This window comes from Trematomus bernacchii, unplaced genomic scaffold (assembly GCF_902827165.1).
Source record: "Trematomus bernacchii unplaced genomic scaffold, fTreBer1.1, whole genome shotgun sequence".
In the NCBI taxonomy this organism is placed as follows: domain Eukaryota; kingdom Metazoa; phylum Chordata; class Actinopteri; order Perciformes; family Nototheniidae; genus Trematomus; species Trematomus bernacchii.
The window spans coordinates 891,069-912,592 of record NW_022987686.1 but is presented as its reverse complement, the minus strand read 5'-3'; the positions used below and the strand labels follow the sequence as shown (position 1 = coordinate 912,592).

Below are 21,524 nucleotides of genomic sequence, written 5' to 3'. Positions count from 1 at the left end.
ATTAAACAAGACTCAATCAATAGTTGGACTGCACCAAAGTTTTAGTTTTCATTGCAAGCAGCCCAAAATGTATCTCATATCCATCCATGTTAAAACATTCACTCTCACCAGGGTGCACTTTAATCGTTCCCATTGTCCGGCTACTGATTTCAGTCTTGTCTAATCAAGTCAGATATGAGACCATGTGAAATCAGCAAAACTGTATGAAGAGACTGCAACATGTTGTGTTGCAACACATGGCTCTGGGCTAAAAGCTGAAGTGAAAGTTTTCCCTCAAAATATTACTTCAATAATTTGAATACTGCTGCAAATGAAATAAACTGACTCGTCAGTACACTCTAAAAAGTGTTAATTATTTAATCATAGGAAAAAAAATCAAAACACAAATGCAAATATAGTTTTCTACATTGACATTCAAACATATTAACAACATAAATAATTGTAAAAATACAACCACAACAGCAACAAAACAACAGTTCTTACGATTAATTAAATATAATACCACACAGAGGAAATATTTTGGCCGCAGTTCATTCTTTTGCATGGACTGCTTGAGTCGTGAAAGATGGTCACCCTAACATCCGACCTGCAGATCACCACAGAGTACAGAATACACCCCGGGTGCAAATAGCATTTTTAGTCACCTGGGTGTAAATAGCATTCTTCACTATACTCACCCAGGTATAAATAGCATTTTTGACTATAGTCACCCGGGTACAAATAGCATTTTTGACTATAGTCACCCGGGTACAAATAGCATTTTTGACTATAGTCACCCAGGTACAAATAGCATTTTTGACTATAGTCACCCGGGTGCAAATAGCATTTTTGACTATAGTCACCCGGGTGCAAATAGCATTTTTGACTATAGTCACCCGGGTACAAATAGCATTTTTGACTATAGTCACCCGGGTACAAATAGCATTTTTGACTATAGTCACCCGGGTGCAAATAGCATTTTTGACTATAGTCACCCGGGTACAAATAGCATTCTTGACTATATAAACCCAGGTGTAAATAGCATTCTTCACTATACTCACCCAGGTGCAAATAGCATTACTGACTATATACACCCAGGTGCAACTAGCATCTGCCTTAAATACATCTTTAATTACAAAATGTATCAGCGGTTTAGTTGTTTAACACAGTCTAACTTTAGTTCATCAAAACTTCTGTTTGTCCATCCACTTCCACCAGAGAGGAAGACACTTGCCATGTCAGGGAATAGTAACCAGGGCAACGCAGGATGCTGTCACAAGTCTGTGAGGCAGACGCTGGAGGAGGTCTCGACGTAGACGCACCCTCGGTACCCGGACCGGGATTGGCCGCCTCGCAGATCGATCACATGACTCCGACTTCTCTCTGACTCGGCCGTCTGGAGCCGAGCCTCTCCCAGCATGGAGTCCCACAGCCACCCTCTGCTCCACAACTGCACACAGCAAGACAGGATTGACTGTGTGTGCAAACGCTGTGTGTGTGTGAGAAAGAATATATAAATAAGTCAAACCTCGATAGAGATGTGTGTGCTGGGGTATCTCCTGTAGAAGATGGCTCTGAGGTTGAACTCTGGGTTTCCCTCCGCCTTGAAAACATGTGTCCTGATGGTGTCGTTCTCACACCGCACTATGGCATAAACATCTGGAGCTGTGGAACATAATGGACAATACAACAAAATGTTAAGAAACATGGTATATTTTCCTCTGCTATCCCTTATAGGAGATGCAGTGGTTCTGTGGTACGCAACCTTTTTGTTTGGGGGGGTGAAGTCCTGATGCCCTTCGGAGGTAGACAGTGGTCACCAATGTTGGTTGAGGTAGAAAACAGTGGAAGACAGAGGGGGACAGCAAATCCTCCTTCAATTCCCTATCCAAAAAAATTAAGATATAACAGATTAAATCCACCGAAGACAGAGAAAATTGAGTTAAGCCTGTAAGGCCCACAGTTGTAATTTTACAACATTACTTTAAGCTATCCTAAAAAAGTCACATAAGCTGATTTTGAGCAGCTTATGTCTTTGTTGTAATATTACAACACTGGGTCAGTGTGGTACTCAAAATAGCATAAGCACCTGTCATGGACCCTGCCCTTCTTACATGTTCACATATGGAAATAAAACACTAATAGAAATATAATGTCTTTGATAATTCACTATAACTAAGTTCTAAATGTGTCCTCTGTTAAGATTTTGAATTCAGACCAGAATTGAATAAATTAATACATTATTTCTGATAAAAGTATGTGAAATTATCTGTAGCAATATTTTAAACTCTACTTGTATCTTATCAGTTAATTAGTTACAAAAATACATTTAACTCTGGTTCTGGCAGAAACAATTCTTTCTGAAATTTGTTGGGACACTTGGATGTATCCCTTTTAGTATGACAATTAGCCTATTATCATTAGCCAGACATCATTGTGTGACTTGTTGAACTGGTTTACCTGCATGTGTGGGTGTAGGTATTCCTTTGATTATGATAATAGGCAGGATTGTGTGACTTGTTGAACTGGTTTACCTGCATGTATGGGTGTAGAGAAGACGCCGACGTGTCGCACTTTTGTCACATCATTCATATCACATCATCTATCAGATTACAAATGTAGCTAACCCCGCCTCTTTCCCGTGAACGCGCTCTCAGCTGGAGAGAGAAACCCTGGCTTGATTTACCGAGTTGATAACCAGCGTCGTAGGACCGCTTAGCGAGATCTCGTTTGTTAGGGTTAGTTAAGATAACTCAAACATATCCAGGGTATGTTGAACTGGCTTCGTAGTACAGGGCACAGGTGGCTGCATAGCAGCGCTAATGTCAAAGACAAAAAAATTAAAATATAATGTTTGTGTATTTGACATTAGCGCTGCTATGCAGCCACCAGTGCCCTGTACCAGGGCCGTCCCTCCCTACAGGCAGATCATGCAGACTGCGTGGGGCCTCACCTCGCGGAGGGGGCCTCATCTTGCGGAGGGAGCCTCAACTAAGACGCAAATGCGGCGCACCTACACAGGAAATATTGGTGAGTATTTTTTCCAGAGTAATTACTATTTTGCTCTGAAATAGTGATATTTAATCATTTTGGAGTTTATTTATTACTCATAGCTTCTAGAGTGCGATCAAAAATGCAGAGTCAATTCTATTGGAGTTAAACCATGACCACGCTGTAACGGAGGTGATCTCTGGGGCCATAGATCTCGCTCTCCGTTATGGATTATATAGCTTCATTATTGGCGAAATATATTCATTTGTTCCACGCTAAAACATTGCACAGGAAGCATGTGATTATATGTCATTTATGCATATATTTGTCACAATCTGTCTATGTTTTAGTTTGTCTGTCTCTGTTTCCTGTTTTAGTTTGAAAAGTGTTCCCCCTCCCGTCTTGTCTGTTGCTGGTGATTGTGTTCACCTGGTGCCCTGTGTTTCTCCTCCCTCCTCACCTGTGTCTTGTTGGTTTGATTAGTCCTGTGTGTATTTAGGTTCTGTTTTCCTGTTAGTGTGTGTGTGAGGTGGCTGGTGACTGTGTTCACGTGAGACAGTCATATTGAGGCTGTGTATCCTGTACCACAAAGAGGAATAAATGCCCACACCGGGTTGTATTTGAACTCTCTGCCTCTGCCTCCTTGCTTGGTCGGGCCGCTCAATGGCCAGCTTCACACACGCCCACTCATGTTCCTTAAGCACTTTGGTTTATTGACCTTTTTTATTGTAAAGATCATTATGGTTCATTTATTCTATTCTGAGTAAAATTACCTTCTATTGGGAGTAAAATTACCTTCTAGTTGGAGTGAAATGACGTTCGATTGGGAGTAAAATTACCTTCTATTATGAGTAAAATGGCAGTAGAGTTGTTTTTAATATACACTACATAGAGTAAATAACCATTAAGCAGAGTCAAATCTAAGCACATAATAGAGTAAAATGAACTCTAAAAATACAACTCTGAACAAAGAGTACATTTTACTCTATATAGGTTGGAACCAAATGTTATATTTTTAGAGTAAAATGTTCATCAATTTGAGTCAACTTTACTCCGAGAAATTTACTGTGTATGCGCTTAGTTGTTCAATATATTTATTCAGACTATGTGAATAGAAATACAGGAATTCTGCTCCCACCTAAGCCCAACGTTGCAATATTACAACATTTCCCTAAAAACGTACCAAAATGCCCCCCTACGACAACATCTGAAAGGTCAAAACAATACATTCTAATGTTTTTCTATATTTGGGCTTTACAGGGTTAAATATGAGAGCAAACAAAGTCCTCTCACTAAACTGCATTCACTTGCTATCTAAGCTTGCATTGAAAAATAATACACCAAAAGATTGCTTATTTAAAACGATTTTTGCACCAACTTTTGGGTGCCAATACATCCTTATTTTGGAGTTTTTTTGTTTGTGGGGATTTGTTTTATTTTCTGTGTATTTGTTTCATTTTATTTTTACTTTCCTAGCCATTTAGTTTATTGACGTTCTTTTCTGGGTTTCTTTTTCACAGAAAAAAATCAACCCTAAATCGAAATCCATTTACTACGCAAACTCATATTACACAATACATTATTTATTTTACTTTAAATCTATGAATGGTTGACTTTTTTAGCTTAATTTGAGCTCAAATCCTCTGGGAGGCTCATAAAGCACTTTCAGTTGGAACAAAAGCAAGGATCTAAGTTGGGTTCACCCAATATTTTCCAAATGTTCTGATCCTACAGTATGAAACAATTTGCGATTATCCCATGCACACACACATTTCCTGTCACAGACCTGAGAGGGATGTGGGAGTGGGAGAAGAGGCGTAGCAGGAAGCGTCCTGTTGCTCCTGGCAGGAAGGTGGTGGGCAGCACCACGTACCGCCCCGGGGTCAGAGCCCCCCTCAGGGTCACACTGCGGGAGTCCATGTAGACGGAGCTGGCCGCCTGCTCCACCACACACTGCACCCGGCTGCCACGGTTCACCTCCACCTGGGCCACGGTAAGGCAGCGTTATTTGTTTTTGTGAGACCTGAACACATTTTGGTCCCTGAACTGCTCACCTTCAGCACTTCAAAGCCAATAGGCAGGTTTTCTCCTCCTCCATCCTTCCTCTGTATCCTCCTGTCCTCCTGCTGCAGACAGATTAACATCTCCTCCTCTTTGCCTCTCACCTCAAACATGAACTAGAAACAGAAATTAAAGTTAAGAATTTCACGCATCTTTGAAAATACTTAGTATCCTTCTCAGTTTTACCTGTGGATTGTGCAGGAAAGTGTCTCTGTGGTTGATGCACCCTCCACACCGACTCCTCTTGTCCATCTGTGCCTCCCATCCTCCCACCTCTGCACCACCCTCTTCCTTTTTCAGTTTTTTCACAGCCTTATCTTGCTCACGCTTCCCTCCTTTGCCTCCCTTCGGCTCCCCAAGTCTGGCCTCCTTTCTGTTACCTCGCTGCTTAGTCTCTCCAGGTTTGGCGTTGGTCTTTCCCAAGCTCAGCGTGTTGTTGCTGGGATAGACGGTGGACGGAGGGGAATTAGGAGCTGAAGCCCACTCCCCATAGCAGCGTACTTCCCTCCAGTGAGAGCTGGGCCACAGCAGAGAGCTCTCCACCATCCGGCACACCACCACGTCTGTGAAGTACTGACAGAAATCCTCAAAATCTATCCTGGGGAACAGGAAAGGAAATACATTAGCAGGAGAAGACCTGGAAATTCTCCATTGTTTTTTCTTTGCTCTGGAAACCAAACTAATAATACAAAATGTAAAAATATTATAATATTAAAGTTTTCAAGACTTACTTTAAACCCCTGAAAACCCCCACTATCAGTCGGTGGCTAAAAAACGACCTCAATGTCTTGCCTTATAGAAATTAACCTTTGCTATTAAGGAAAGGCCTACCATACCCGTTATAGAATTTGATGGAAATTCCTTAATAAAAACAAATATATTGTCGAGTTAGTATGAAATATATAACTGGATAGTAGCTTGTTTACTAGCTTTGTAACTAACTCACTGTTAAAACCTGCTATTAACACGTTCACATGTCCATTCCAATTTTTTTTTTTTATTTCAATATTTGTTTTGAATTCTCTTGAATTAGTTTTCATTATAGTTTACTACTAATATTTGTATATTTTTGTATATGTGATGTTTACGTTTCACTTGGTTTACGATAACAATGTCTGTTAAATTCATAAATGTGATATCTTTTTTTTGTCCAAATCAAAATGCCAATAAATAAACTTGAAACCCTGACAATTACCAGAACTCCCCAACGTCTCGAACAACCAGGCCCATTTTCTCCCTCTCTGCACGACTCATCTGTTGCCACTCCTGCGACCTGCAGGGGGCGTTCAAGGACAATCGTAAACAAACAAAAAATAGGCTGCAAGGTTCAACACACTGGAAATGACATGTGAAAAGTACAAGTAGCGTTTCAACTTCTGGAAACCTTTATAGGTCCATTTTGGCCATTTACAGAGATTCTCAGACCTCCATAATGTGAACGGCAGATGTCCCCTTGTAAAACATGTCCAACACTATTGTAAAATGTAGGAAATTGTGATTATGAAATGTTGTAAAGCAGCCTGACACTGTTAAATGTCAGCGGAGGTTTTTTATTCCCGCAGCTCCAGCAAAGTGTGTGATGTACTCAGCAGTCGGACATGTGGCAGATGAAGTCAGTGTGGAGTTCAGAAGACCCTCACCCTTGACTCCAGGCACCCGTCCAGTCCGTGGTCCCCCATGGGTTCCTCATGCGCACCATGAAGAGTCGGGACATCCAACCCATCTCCCCCAGCCTCATCTTCCTCACTGCTGTGATCCCATAGGCGTGTCCTCGCACCAGGCCACAGTCCAACACCGACTCCACTGTCTCCCCCTCTGCTGGCTGAGGAATAAGAATACCGTTTTTTTGTCTTAGCCTGAGTTCTCTTTTGTTCAAAGATACTCAGAGGTGCTAAGCCCTACCCGTATGGAGCAGGTGATGAGGGCTTTACGTTCATGAGCCTTAGCCAATGTCTGGAAGAAGGCCCTCCTCTGGTCGCTGTGCTGGCTGAGGGCCTCACGATCCAGGCTTAGGGGCTCCGAAACCCCTCCAGTGAAGTCGATCAGGGCCTCCGTGGTGTTTCCTCCCTCCAGGGCCTCATAGCAGCCGTTTAGCCTACAGAGTGACCAGATATATTCACTGAATGATAAATGGCTGAGCCCCTCTTCTTACTTTCAATTTTCCACTCACAGGTTTTTCTGTTTGTAGAACTATGATGTTTTACATTGGTGCATCTATGAGTTGTTGCATATATAGGTAAGGAGGCAGTTTCAGACATGTTAGAATGTGCATAGCCTACTAGGTGTTTATGAAGAGAGTGTGCTAGCAGGTTGCTACTGTATGGTGGTTGCTTGTGTGCTTATGTGTGGTTCCTTTGCTGGATGATGATAGTTATAATGGCAACTCAAGGTGCATAGGTGTTTTTCTTTTACTATAAGAACATCAACCTGACTACAGCTAAACCTCTAATGGACTCGTTATTTTTTGATGAACTCAAAACCATCAAATGGTTGGGTTTGAAACGTTGGACCCCGTTAACTCTCAATGGTCTCCATCTTGGCAATGTCACAGCAATAGCAAATGTGTGGAAATGGGGTCTGAGGACGCTACAGCTGTTGCGTTAGCTCCGGATTACAATTTTTATAATTGTCAAGTGAGCAAATGTTTGCATGGGGACCAATACCGAATGTTGCCGTGGTCCAGAGATTTATTTGTTTAAAAAGACAAGGAAGAATCTGTCAAATGTTGTGATCTGGACATAAATGAGGTACAGAATCATGTTGATGAATTAAGTTGGGAGACTGTTTTATTTTTGCCAGGATGTACTGTATATTTGTAGATGTTATAGTAGTAGATAACAATAGGGTAAGTGAGGGTAGACTGGATCCTGAAGAAGGGAGAAAAACTACAAGACCCTGGTCCTTACTTGGCGTAGGCCTTCTCCAATAGAGCGCTCCAAAACTCCCGTGGAGTGGCCGAGCGACAGAAGAGCAGCACTCCATCACTGCTGACCGGCAGACGGTCGTCCACGACAACATCCGTCCAACGGCCGAGTCTCCAGAACCGGAAATGGAAGATGCCGGCGTACAGGTTGGGACGCTTCGGGTTCCACTCCTGGTCCACATGGTCTGGGATAACCTGTGAGGAGGAGTTATGAGATGAAGCCATGGAGGTAGGGAAAGTGGAAGGAAGCAATAAACAAAGGATGACACAAATACCTTCTTCCACAGAGATGGCTCAGATGCTAAGCAGGAAATGGCAGCCACCATCCAACAGTTACCCAGACTGCCTTGGTGCAAGTCACGAGTACTGATGCCGTCAACAAACAGACGAGGGTCTTTACATATCTCCTGGTGTTTGATTGGAAAACAAGAGATGTCAAGTTAGAAGAGACACATTCAATCTGCATTCATTGCATGTTTGGCCACTTGGGGCAGCAACGGTTCCTTTTGTAATCAGACACATAGCAACATTAGCATTTATGTGAAACCATACCCTTGATATTCACTTTCCTTTTAGCTATTTTTTGTTCGCCACCCCAAATGCCGCAGTACATTTGCAAGCTATTCACTAACTTGTTCAAGCAGGTAACACAATGTTAATCGTGTTGAAACAGATAACGAGCGCTGATTGAAAAAGAAGTTAAATGAAGCCTGTGAGTGTTGGAGCACTGCTGAGGAGACAGATCCTGTCCTGATCTGTGGATATCAGTTTGAACAGGGTCGGGTAACAGTAGAGGTGCTGCTGGACACACACACACACACACACACACACACACACACACACACACATCTTGATTATAGCAGCTTATATTAAGTATAAGGCCAAAAGGGTTGTGAAGAAGACAATATGTGTGTGTGTGTGTGTGCGTGCGTGTGTGTGTGTCAGCAGAGAGAGGGGACAGATGTCTTCCTATCATCCGACTCTCAGTGGTACACGCTTAAAATACCTGAGCCGAGCATTAGGAACACAATACCATTAACCCTTTATCTTCTGCCATGGATCAGCAAAATCATTTATTTTCTTTAAGAATTCCATAGAAAGTATTTTTTTGAATAATGTTATTCAGGTCCAGTTTTCGATAGTAATTGTTCTTAACAATGTGTAGTTCTTAAGTATGACACGTATGACTTTGAAAACAATTATTTTAAATGAAATCACATCATTATTTTGTTTACAGTCCAAAACAAATACTGTTTGTCTAATCCATTCGATTAAAAGACCTTGCATAATTTATTAAATTGGTGTTTGGACCATTGACTCTGGACAATAAATAATTTAACCTTGACTCCAACCTCCCATTTCCAACGACCATTAAACGCTGCTTGTCTTGCTTTAGCCACAATAAACACCTACGCTTATACACTGCTGCACCCATGTCAACACTGAGCTAAAAACACCTGGGCTATTTCTTTATCTAAACTTAACTGTATATACACACACACACACACACACGCACCAATAGATCAGTCCATCGACAGCACGCGCCACTCGCTCCCTGAGGGCTTGGGTTTCTCTGCCTGACGCCTCTCCTATAATAGCAGGTGCTTTAATTAACTTATCTAACGGAAATGGGACATGCTGATCATTTTTAGATATGGGAGGGGAGGAGATATATTTGTCAAATAACTCTTTGTTGTTGTTCAAATTGGTTTAAACTAGTAGCAATGACCGATTTAGAGCTTCTCAGATTCAGAATACTGTCCATTAAATACCCATAAAATGGAAATGTGTGTCTGGCACTGGCAAATAAGTTGCAACAACTCTCACCATACACAGTATAACATGCAGTTCATACATACAAAAAGAGCAACATTGGCCTTCTTGTTCTTCCACTTCTCCCTGCTCTTCACACTCACCCTCGGCCTCTTCCAGGTCAGTCCCGGCGGGGGCTTCCTCCTGTAGAATAAGGACTGGGGGGTGGCGGGGAACAGAGGGTCCTGAAAGAGGGCACCTCGCCTCAGGCAGGCCCGCCTCAGCTTGTGGAAGCTCTGACCCTGGAAATGGTTCACTTGTTCGGGCATTGTGGCCGGAGAGGAAGGGCTTTGGACCAGAAGAAGAGACGTGGGACAGATGAAGGGTTCATATAGAACTTTCCATGCAGCAGTATTGGGTTACACTTTCAGAATAATAAATGGGTTGTATTTATAAGACATCCCTACTGGTTAGAACCTTGAGTGTGTATTTATATACATTTCAAAATAAAACAGCAATGCCAAACATCTGTCAGTTAGTTTCCCTTGCTTTACTCAAGGAAATAGATTTTAAAAACCCTTAAAATCATGAAAGGTGATGCAAATGTTACCTTAGAGACTTGTGTGAGAAACAAGTAAACAACATGGTAGTCTATTATGGCAAAACTACGTTTAAATAAACAACCTGTGGGAATTAATACCGAATCCAAGTTGTTTACATATCTAGTCTATAAGAACATTTACATGAATGATGCTGATAATATGTAATGTAGTTATACATATAAACATTATAAAACACCTGGCAACATTGTAATAAACCCAAAAATGCAATAAAGCTTTTTAAATATGTTATATTAAATGAGTTGGTCCAAGTAAAGTTCCACAAATGTTTGAGATGTGAGTTCCACAAATGTTTGAGATGTGAGATCCTACACAAAAATACGTAATTAAAAAGTGCATTTGTTAAACACTACTGCAAATATGAATATCTATTGACTTCTCAAAGGTTACATAGCTCCTGCCAGTTAGCAGGGGGTCCAGCAGGGTCAGTGTGTGTGTGTGTGTGTGTGTGTGTGTGTGTGTGTGTGTGTGTGTGTGTGTGTGTGTGTGTGTGTGTGTGTGTGTGTGTGTGTTTGTCTCTTGGGGGGGTTAGGACAGCGCTAACGTATTAGTACCGTTTTAGTCGTCAGTGATATGAACTGCTGGGGTCCCTGAGTCAGCAGCATGTGTGTGTCATCGAGAGTATGCCAGGTGTGTGTGTGCGTATGTGTGTGTGTGTGTGTTGGGGGTCAGCTCGGGGTCTTGCTGTACGGAGAAGAGCGAGGTGATCGGGTACACCACACCGGTTAATGTCATTAATTATCAGTGAGGTTTTGTTTTTCCTGTATCAGATTAATGCAGATAGACACAAAAACACGAGAAAAACATATAACGGTAGCACTGTCCATGAACATTTTGCACATAACAAATGTATGACTTATCATGTTTTAATGAAGGCAGCAACGAAATGCAGATACACATCAGGAACTCCTGTGCCTCGATATTATTATTTAATCACATAAAACCTAATATATAAACCTTCATAGACAACGATCAATCAATTATGAACAATAGTTGTAAATATATATATATATGGAATTACATTTGTTGTGAACATATGAGGCTAAAAGTGTCACTGTCATTGGATGTGTTGGTTTGTTTTGGTTCAAATAAAGAAGTTATTTGCGTGTGTGTTCATTCAAGTAGTTTTCTTTATTCATGTTTTGTCTCTTTTTACTTTGACAATAAAGACTAAACTATGTCAATATATTTATTTGAACATGTAAATATAACTGTGTTTGTTGTTGCAAAGGGCTCGGGAATAACTTGAATCCACACATTTTGTATTTATAATAAAGATTCAAATATAAATAAATAAAATATGAATTGACTTTACTTTACATTCACAACTGATACTTAGATAATTTATAATAAATTAAGCATAGTCTGTATTAAATATAATCTTATGCTTTATATTAAAAGCTTTTCATATTTTTGACGTACAATGAGTTATATTATTATCTAGTATTAAATTGTCATATTCTATAGTCATTTTGGGTCATTCCACAATCTACATGCATCAGATTAGATCAGTGTCAACAGTATGAACTGCAGGTACATTGTTTTACCTTTAAGACGTTTCTCCCGTTGCTTTCCTGACATGAAACGATTCCCTGATCTCAGTCAGAGGATCCAGGAATATGACCTCCTTTGGTCATTTAGGGAACGGTAATATTTCAGAGGCAATCATGTGTTGCGACGTGTATCCAGCAATGGTCATCTCTTGCCTCTTCTCTGTCCCACTGTCAGCTGACACTTTCTTATTCCTTCCTCTGAAAGTGTTGGGAGAGTAAGACTCATCTCCTCCAGATACTCAACTCATTGGACCTAGTTGGAAAGAACATCAGAAAATGAAATGCAAAAACCAAAAGTATGATGCTGCAGTTTTAGAGAACCGCTTGTTGTGAGTGCTGCAAGTTCCCTGACACCATGTCTTATGAGTGTGTGTAACAGCCTGTAGAGCTGATGCGAGTGTGTGTGTGTGTGTGTGTGTGTGTGTGTGTGTGTGTGTGTGTGTGTGTGTCTGTGTCTGCATATGGCCGTGACATACAGGGCAGGGTGACACTGCTGGAGCCGGGTGTCTGTGTAACTCTATCTCCCTCCACACAGACAATACACACACATTCATCCCCCTTGGTGACATAACACACAGTTATAGCCATAGAAGCTTCACTTCCCACCAGTAAAACACTACAGTCACTATTGAGTTTCAGATATTCAAGATGAACACTTGATCCTCTGCTGCAAACTGTTCTGCAGCTGGAGAACATAAACATACTTTTTTTTCTTGGAGTGTGTGTTAGTGTGTGTGTGTGTGTGTGTCACTCACTTCTGGTTGGTGACTAAGCAGATTCTGTCTTCTTCTCTTCCTCCACTCGATGAGTTTCACTGCTTTTCTCTTCCGTCCTCATATTAACACAGTTCTCGGTTCCCTCTCTTCTCGTTTTCCGCCTTATCTTTTTGCTCTCTTCTCCTCTTCCCTCCTCTCCTCTCTATCTTCTCCCTCACACACTCTTGGGGTATCTGTTGCTGTCGACTGTGTTGCCCCTGACACCTGAGATACCAAGAGGCGAGCGCCTTCTATTTTAACCACCTCACTGCCAAATAACAGACTAATTATCCCCCATTCCTATGTGACCAACCTGGAGCATCAACTCAGAGCTCATAACAAATATAATGTCTTTTAATAATTGGGAAACTGTTCACATAGCAGCACATACATTAAGGTAAATAGCACAATTTGCACCAAAACCTTACCTGCCTTATTTTCCAATTAGGCTTTGTTCTATGATATCCTTGCTTAAATATGTGAGCATATTTGAAAATAGGGTTGTTTCTTTTTTTGATAAATTAGCTTTTGGGCACTGCAAAATAAGCTTTAAACTGCATACCATTGATTGTATACTTTTAATAAGTAAGTACATTGAAGGCCTATCTTTTTAAATTTTGCTTTTATTTATAGTTGTATCACTGTTCATGGTTGTTTCTGTAAAGCACTTTGGGCTGCATCTTAATGCAGTGCTATATAAATAAAGTGTATTATTATATAAATACAATTTAATATACATCATAAATCAGATTTCCATAATCAAAAACTGTGTATCCAGGAAATGTTTCTTTATAAATGTAGATTTCAAAGTGTGCAAATATTAAAGAAATAGCAGACGACAAAATAAATAGAAATAGTAAAAATAAAAATAAATAAATACAATTATATATGCTCAAAACAAAAACAATTATGATATGTTAGAAATAAGTGAAGAGCGGCGGTAGAAAATATAATGTAATTAAATAAATAATTACATTTCTTGTGATGCGAGTTTCTTCTTTCGACTAACTTCCTTGAAATCTTACCATCAGGCATCTGCTAGTCGTGTCTGTTAGGATGTACTACGCATGCGCAGATCGGAGAAACTGCCGATGTGGCTGCTGAACTTTTTATTAAGCCGTAAGAACCGAAAACTGTTGACATGAAACTTTTTATACTGACTTTCTTTGTCCTCTGCTGCTCCGTTACAGCAGAGCAAGACGAAAGACTGCCGAACAAATGCGAAGGTAGGATTTTAAAAAAGTGACACTAGCTTTTAATGCTATGTATGTGGCTTTATAACAGCAGTATGGCTTGTGTTTACATAGTTGATGTCCAGGAGTGTGTGCCTTTGACATGAACATGCTTATAAAACGTTTTTAAATATCTGTTTCTCCTGTCTGTCAGTGTGTAAGTTTCTGTCAGTAGAGCTGCAGGATGCTCTGGAGAAAAGTGGTCGATCCAAAGAAGTCCTGGAGCTGGGAGAGGTGCTGGACTCAGGCAGGAGGAGAAGGAAGATCAAATACAACACCTCGTGAGTAAACTCTGGGGAATGTCACTTTAAATATACCTGAGAGTGCAGACAGTATCTAATACTACTTTACTTTGACTTGCTCCTATCTTAATTACAAGCTACTGTACAACTAACTATGTGTATGTGTTCATACTGCATACTTACTGAGAATATTAATATATTTTAAATTTGTATTTTATGTATTTTATTCAACTTTTAGGTCGTTTTGTTATTCTTGTAGATTGTCAAAATGCTGCTGTGACAAAATAATTTCTAGACTTGGGATGAATAAAGTATCTATTGTCAATCTATTTTTTAGTTAGACAATTAAACTACTGTAACACAATCTGTAGTAACTTTGACACAAACACTTTTATTTCCACTTCTGTTATCTGGATGCTATCACACTACTTCTACATGCTACACTCGTTTTATTTTTGAAAAATACTATTACTGTACTTTTTGTTTTCCACCTGGATGGGTACTGTAGATTGTAATTTGTGTAATGTCCTTCTCTAATGTTTAATGCATGCCTATTAATACATTGTTTTTCCTCTTTCCTTTTGCTGTAACAATGTTAACTTCCCCTCTGAGGGATTAATACGTGTATTCTGATTCTGATACTTTACACATTGCATTGTTAGACTGCTAGAAAACCTGCATCTTTGTATGTTTGTGTGTAACATCACCATCTAACCCTGTATTCTGACAATAGGGAAACCCGTCTGACTGAGGCTCTGGACAACATATGTGAGCGCGTCCTGCAGTATAATGTTCACGCAGAGAGGCCAGGCAGCCTCCGATACGCCAAGGTCAGGTTTACTAATCTGCTTTTAACCTCTCATCTGTTGCATTACACAGGTATTAGTAGCTTTTTTTTAAGCAGGTGTTTTAAGGTCCATCTTGGATTAAAGAAATGCATTTGACATTTATAGGTGACATGTTTATTATGCAGTATGTTCCATGTGAAAAGACAAATTTAACCTAAAAACTTGCTCTGTAAAATGTTATATAAATAAACTGTTTTGTATATAATGCAGGGGGCCAGTCAGACCATGACGACTCTGAAGAACCTGGTCCACAAAGGGGTCAAAGTGGATTTGGGTCTGCCATTTGAGCTGTGGGACGAACCCTCCGTAGAGGTGTCAGACATGAAGAAACGGGTAGGAGGATGTGTGGTTCAGTGTATTAATATAAAGGGATTTTACAACCTTACACTTGTATTTTAAAGTGTGAGGAAGGTATCTGTGCTAGATATAGACAATTGCCTTTGTTAACACTACAATAAAAGTGTTTACAGTAATATTATTTGTGTGTTGTTCAGTGTGAGACGATGCTGGAGGAGTATGAGGAGGTCGTGGAGGACTGGTACTTCAATCATCAGGAGAAGAGGCTGGAGAGCTTCCTCTGTCAGAACCAAGTCCTCAAGACATCAGAGCAAGGTGATTAAGTGATGCCGTCGGGTTATAATCTAATGCTGCTTTCAGTGTGTTTAGATGAATTCAGGTTGAGAGCACATCGACTGAAGTCTCATCTGACATTCATGCTAAACAGACGCATACTATTATCTATTATATGAGAAATGAGGAACAACTGTCAGGTGAGATGTACAAAGCTTTCTGTCCCTGATTAGTCAAGCTAGGTCAAAAAAGGGGAGTTAGTTCACTTGACCCAAAGATGTCGGAATAGGTATTTAATATTCACCATTTATTTATAGAGAGTAATAAGGTGTACGCAAACTCACTGAACATAACACAAGTGAGCTAGCTCTTCTCTCTGCAGATAACAAAGTATGTAGCTTAAACCTCCTTGAGTATTTTGTTTTTTCTCTCCCTCAGAGTGCATAAAGGAAATGTGGAAAGGAGACATGAGAATCAAAAGTGAGGCCAAGGAGGCAGAAAGCCACGGCGCAGAAGAGGAGAGGAAAACCCATGATGCTGGAGAGCTATGAGGGGGAAAATATATAAAAGTGAAACGCAAAAGAAACCTCAAATTTCCCTGCCAATAGTAAAAAAATATATATGTATTTTGACACAAACATGTTTTTATTATATTTCTACTGCCAAATCTTGGCAGTCTTGGGAGTCATAATCATGTGTGCTTTTGGACTTTAACACTACGTTTCTCCCGTTGTTTTTATATGAACTGTCGCACATTTTAGTTGAATGAGGTTCCAAGCTTTTGCCATTCATATTTTAGACCTTCTCAGTGTTATATGATGTTTACACGCTGTTACATCTCCTAATGCCAACACTATATGGTACAAAGCAGCATGTTTACAGCCTTATAATGCAATATGTACAGTTTTTTCAGTGTGAATAAAATGCCTTTTATAACACTTTTGGATATTTTAGTTTTTTCTACATTTCTATCAGTTTTCAATGAAACATCACCATTTCTTTAACTTCTCTATAGTTCCTTTATATGTACCCTGTCTAAATTACGAACAATAGTAGCTAAACTGGTGAGCTTCTCAAAAATTAAAATATAACCTTGTTTTTCTTTTACCATAGAACTTGTTTATTTTATAAGAGCAAGAAAAACACATTTTAGTGCAACTCATTCTCCCTATGCAACCAGCTGGATCGTTGCTAAATGCTGCCCCCTAGTGGTTTCATATTGACACTGACACAGATTTGGCAGTGTCCTATTGTGTTGAGGGATGTTCCTATTTCATACCAGTGTGAATATGGAAGGTGCATTTACAGACACAATATTCATGGCTGTGTATGTATGAATTTCAACTTCATTGTCTATAATTCCACACTTAATATTTATACTTTCTTGTTACTGTGGTCATTTCTCCTCTTGTCCAGCCCTGAAGTGATGCTATTTAAATATAAGCAATGGATTTAACCCTTAGATGCACGAGTGACTGGACCCTACACTCTTCCATAAGTGGGTCAAAAAGGACCCGTATTAGAATAATATGTGTTTTTATGCCATTTTTGTCATTTTGGTTAAGAAAAATCACTTGTATAATATTTAGTATTATATTTTGGTTCACACCAGAAATATTTTATATTTAATTTTTCACTATTTATAATTTTAGACATTTTTTTTACATTTTGAAAATAAAATGAAATTCCAAAGAAAATGCATGCGGGTCATTTTTGACCCACTTATGGAAGCTTGGGGTAGTAATACAAAAACTACAATTTTTTTTTATTAAAATTTAAAATTTGAATGGCATGATATCCAAAACATGTTTTTTGAGGAATAGCTGGAATTTGAAATGATAAAAAAATGTAATTACAAAGATACTTCAAGAAAACCACCTCACCGGGTCAAAAAAGACCCACTTATGCATCTAAGGGTTTAAACGGACTGAGGCCAGAGGGCAGATCCTCTCCTTAAAGGTGACCATGTAATGCCTTGCATATTTAGAATTCATACAAAAATATGTATATTGTTTTCACATTAAACGTGGGAGAATTCACAGCACATCATACTTTTCCAAAAAAATGTGAACTCACTTTCACTTGCAGTTTTTTTGTTACTCCAATCAAGTCATTTGCTTTGAATTAGGCACTTTATTTGGGATAACTCACCCTTTACTCTGATAAATAAATGTTCTATGCTCCTGAATGGACCATACAACTTAGTTTTTCCCATGTCTTATCATTCCTTGGATGACTGCATCATCGAGAGAAAGCCCTCATTTAACTTCCTCTGTGAAGGATGTGAACTCTTACCCCAGATACCCCTTCATAGACCACCAGGGCCTTTGCATCCTTTTAATGTCTACAGTGGTTCCTGCAATTAATTTACAAATTAAAACGACTTCCTTTGATTGCATTTTGGTGGCCCGCATAGCCTGTAATAATACTGTATCCCATTGTTATAATGCACCCTAATTACTGGTTGAATCTGATAAGGATATGTTCTTTGCAGATGTTTCACAGACTCACAGCTGGACGGCTCCAGTTTCCTGCCCAGAGACCTCCTGCAGATTCAACTCGAACCTTTCCTCTCCAGCAGCACCGCGGACAGCTGTCAGCGCTGCTTTCACATGTTTGTTTAATACCTACAGTGTAAAGAAAAATGCCTCAGCGTGTGTCATATTGTTGTCTTTGGAAATATACAACATGTTACTTGGAAGCAGAGCCCACTTTAAACAAGGATCCAGTGAGAGAGGCTTGTTCGTTCACGAGTAGGAGGTCTGTTTTGGTTGTATCCCTCTTTTTTGTGTCCACCATTAAAAAATGAATGCTGAACTTATTAACATTTAAATGATACACTCACATATATTTCCTAGTGTCAGGTGGAGGTCAGTGGATGGTGATGAGGTCTGAAGGATTAAGGAGACTGGATTCAAAATCCAACCACAAGAGGGCACTGAGGAGCAGAACAAAGCACAGGCAGACTGGTAATGCTTTGAATACTTGTACTACTCAAACTGTATTGAATAAAATGTATATATAAAAGCTTGTGATTCATAAAACAATAAAATTATTCAAATAACCTTTATTGTCCATTTTGGGTCCCATTATGTTTCTCCTCTGAAAACAAACATACAATATGTGTATTGAACTGAGTTAATACCAATATTTAAAGGTAGGGTAGGTAAGTTTGAGAAACCGGCTCGAGATACACTTTTTGTTATATTCCATGGAATGCTCTTAACATCCCGATAGCAATGAATATCTTAAGTGCTTTGACAAAAAATCCATAAAAAAAATGTAATCTGTGGAAGCCGTAGTAGGCTACTGTAAAAAGTACGACCAATCATTTTAGCCGGCCTGGCTAAAATAACTGGATGGCCTACCTGCCTGTCAGCCTTCCATCTGTGCACAAACTTATCTCGTGCCCTCATTGGTCATGTGCGCGTTCGTGTGTGTTGGAGGAGGGGCTCTGTAAGGAAGTGGCAGATTTTCTCCAGTTGTGTATTTTCAAATTCTAGCGATCTCGAGCCGGTTTCTCAAATGTACCTACCCTACCTTTAAGTGCCTGTGACCTTTTATGTGTTAATGTGCAAACCAGAGAGGGGGTCCTGGCACCATTTAAACCTCTTTTACAATACATAATAATACACTATGTTTATAAAGCATTATCAAAGAAAGTGCTTCTCGTGGTTTCCGCCATAAATGATTCAAGACTGCAATGAGGCAATCAAATAATAGAAAATAAAAATAGTTTTATATAGTGTTGCTGGAGCTTTTATCCTCTTGTTATTTGCAGTCTAGTCCCGATGATGCCTGTCAATGTGCTAGCGTCATTTATTTGTAATATAGTGTTGTAATGAAACACAGCTGAATACTGGAGTATTTGCCCAATTAGATCTTCCATATAACAATTGAATAAAGTGTTTCCAGGTGTAATGATAACAGTCTCAGAATAACATTTTTGAGGATTCTACGCTTTTATTTTGCATTTACTTGTTCATTTAAACTGCTTGGCTTCTCTTTGATGCTTTTACCAGTATGTGCATGCCATTACATTAACCAATATCCAATATTTAAGACCATACTACTTGTGTTGTCGTTTGTAGCTCTCACTTTACCATTATCTATTGGAAAAATATTTGTTCATTCTATTTAAGAAACTGCAGTTGCTCCATTTGTTTCTGAGACAACTGAAAAATAACAAAAGGAACTGGGAACATTTTTGCAATCAGAGGACTTAGATGTGTGTGCTATTACTGAATGTGTAAAGGTGGAACAAACAGGTGGTTGTTCTTGGCTAACATAGAAGAAGCTCAGACCTTTAGGCTACCAGGATGCTCCACCACGATAAATGCGTGACCTGATAAATGCTTCTTGGAATGTCTGGACTTCTAGCTTCTTCACACTGATCTTTTCTCCTGAACTCTGATCCTTAAATGCAGCAGGTTAATTTGCAGTTTATTGCAGAACAACAGTCTCCATCCAGCACTTGCCAACTCTCGTGTCAAAGACGAAATGGGGGAAGCTTGGAAAAACAAAAACATTGCATTTGGTTCATGGCAACAGGGATAATTTTCCAATCAGCTTGTTTTGCCAACCATGTTTTAGAGCCAAAGCCTGAGATGTATCTTGTTGCGTTAAAACCAAATCATCATAGTTACCACCGCGAAAATGCTACGTGCAGATATTTGAAGAAGATTGGCATTTCTGTGTGTTTTTATTGCTAAATGTCAGAGTTGATAACCTGGATAAAAGTCTAAAAGAGTTGCAAACGTCTGTCCATTATTTCCTTCCTCTCCATGCGTCTGTATACATCGGAGAATGTCAGAGGGGAGGCAACATGATCTGCGTAGATGACGGGGGGCGACCCCTGAAATGGACAGGATATTTGAGATACATCCCCATGTTAATAAAAGATCTTCTTACAGCCTCTGAACCTTGATATCCAGTAAGTAAAACACACTGTGAATTGTACTAATTTATTTACACTATTAACCTCTGACATGGATGGCATGCTTTTTGTTCGGTTGGTTAGATTACCCTAACCCTAACCCTGTTTTTTTAGCAGGCCTGATTTTCATTAACCCAGGTGAAAGGGTGCAGCCTGGGCCGAGGCATAACTCATCAATCTTTGGAGTAGATCCGAAACGCGGGGTGAATACACAACTTATTTTTCACTTATGGAAACAGACTTGGTCTTTTATCCACTATCATGCAATCACATAGTCTTACCCTTTTACCCATAATTTAGCTTTATTTGTAGAAGGTTTTTTCAAATGTTTAAACAGTGTCATCAGCATACATTCAATTATTACTGTTACATATAGGGAGTAAATTGTAGGGGGCCAAACACTGTTCTTTGTGGAACACCATTAATTAATATTTTCTTTGTTCTGAGTTGAACATTTGGGCCGATCCTTTATGTTCTTCAAAATAAATGTACTGTCAAACAGATTTTTCCAAACACAGGTTTCAATAACATTCTTTCTTAAGCCTTTTTAAAATCCACATTTGTATCTATGTCATTGTTTTTCAGAGGGTAGATCACTTTGCACTTGTCTGCCTTATTTTACTTTACATTTCTCCCTTACAGAAGGAAATTGACTTAGTAATAGTTATATTTCAGATCATAAGATAGCACATAATCACATTTGAGCTACCAAAACAAGCATTTAAGGTTTTTTTCCTCTGTAAATGTTAAATAAAACTACAGTGTATGCAATAAACAGCTTTTCGATGTTTTGCCTGTGAACACTGTTATCTGATTATTCAACCACAAAGCACAATGCCATTATTGTTGCACTTTAAAAGATAATCCATCAACTCGACACCCATGTATTGGGAAATCTGCTCTTATTCTGTCACAGTGGCTTAATGTTGACTTTTATAATTACACCTCCATGGTATTTTGTTTATTATGATATGACTGTTAGCACACTCTTAGCTGCAGGGTGCAAAGTTTGGCAGCACAAGGCACCTGTCAAGGACCACCTGAAGTGTTGTATTAAGATGT

At 39.4% G+C, this 21,524-nt stretch overlaps 2 protein-coding genes across 2 annotated transcripts; one reads left to right on the top strand and one right to left on the bottom strand.

The window, feature by feature from the left end:
- Positions 1 to 1,022: 1,022 nt before the first annotated feature.
- On the bottom strand, positions 1,023 to 12,694 carry LOC117488143 (calpain-5-like). Its single transcript, XM_034136928.1, has 14 exons — positions 12,635 to 12,694; positions 11,874 to 12,132; positions 9,871 to 10,054; positions 8,230 to 8,361; positions 7,938 to 8,149; positions 6,934 to 7,126; positions 6,672 to 6,853; positions 6,227 to 6,304; positions 5,218 to 5,629; positions 5,025 to 5,147; positions 4,757 to 4,953; positions 1,745 to 1,863; positions 1,508 to 1,644; positions 1,023 to 1,429 (listed from the first exon to the last, which is right to left on the bottom strand). Exons 3-14 carry the CDS (start codon positions 10,033 to 10,035, stop codon positions 1,253 to 1,255), a joined length of 2,127 nt encoding a protein of 708 aa, XP_033992819.1. The 5' UTR covers positions 10,036 to 10,054; positions 11,874 to 12,132; positions 12,635 to 12,694; the 3' UTR covers positions 1,023 to 1,252.
- Positions 12,695 to 13,692: 998 nt separating this feature from the next.
- cnpy4 (canopy FGF signaling regulator 4) lies at positions 13,693 to 16,464 on the top strand. Its single transcript, XM_034136900.1, has 6 exons — positions 13,693 to 13,860; positions 14,021 to 14,147; positions 14,842 to 14,938; positions 15,167 to 15,289; positions 15,451 to 15,568; positions 15,965 to 16,464. The coding sequence occupies exons 1-6, from the start codon at positions 13,776 to 13,778 to the stop codon at positions 16,075 to 16,077; spliced, it is 663 nt and encodes a 220-aa protein (XP_033992791.1). The 5' UTR covers positions 13,693 to 13,775; the 3' UTR covers positions 16,078 to 16,464.
- The last annotated feature ends 5,060 nt before the right edge of the window (positions 16,465 to 21,524 follow it).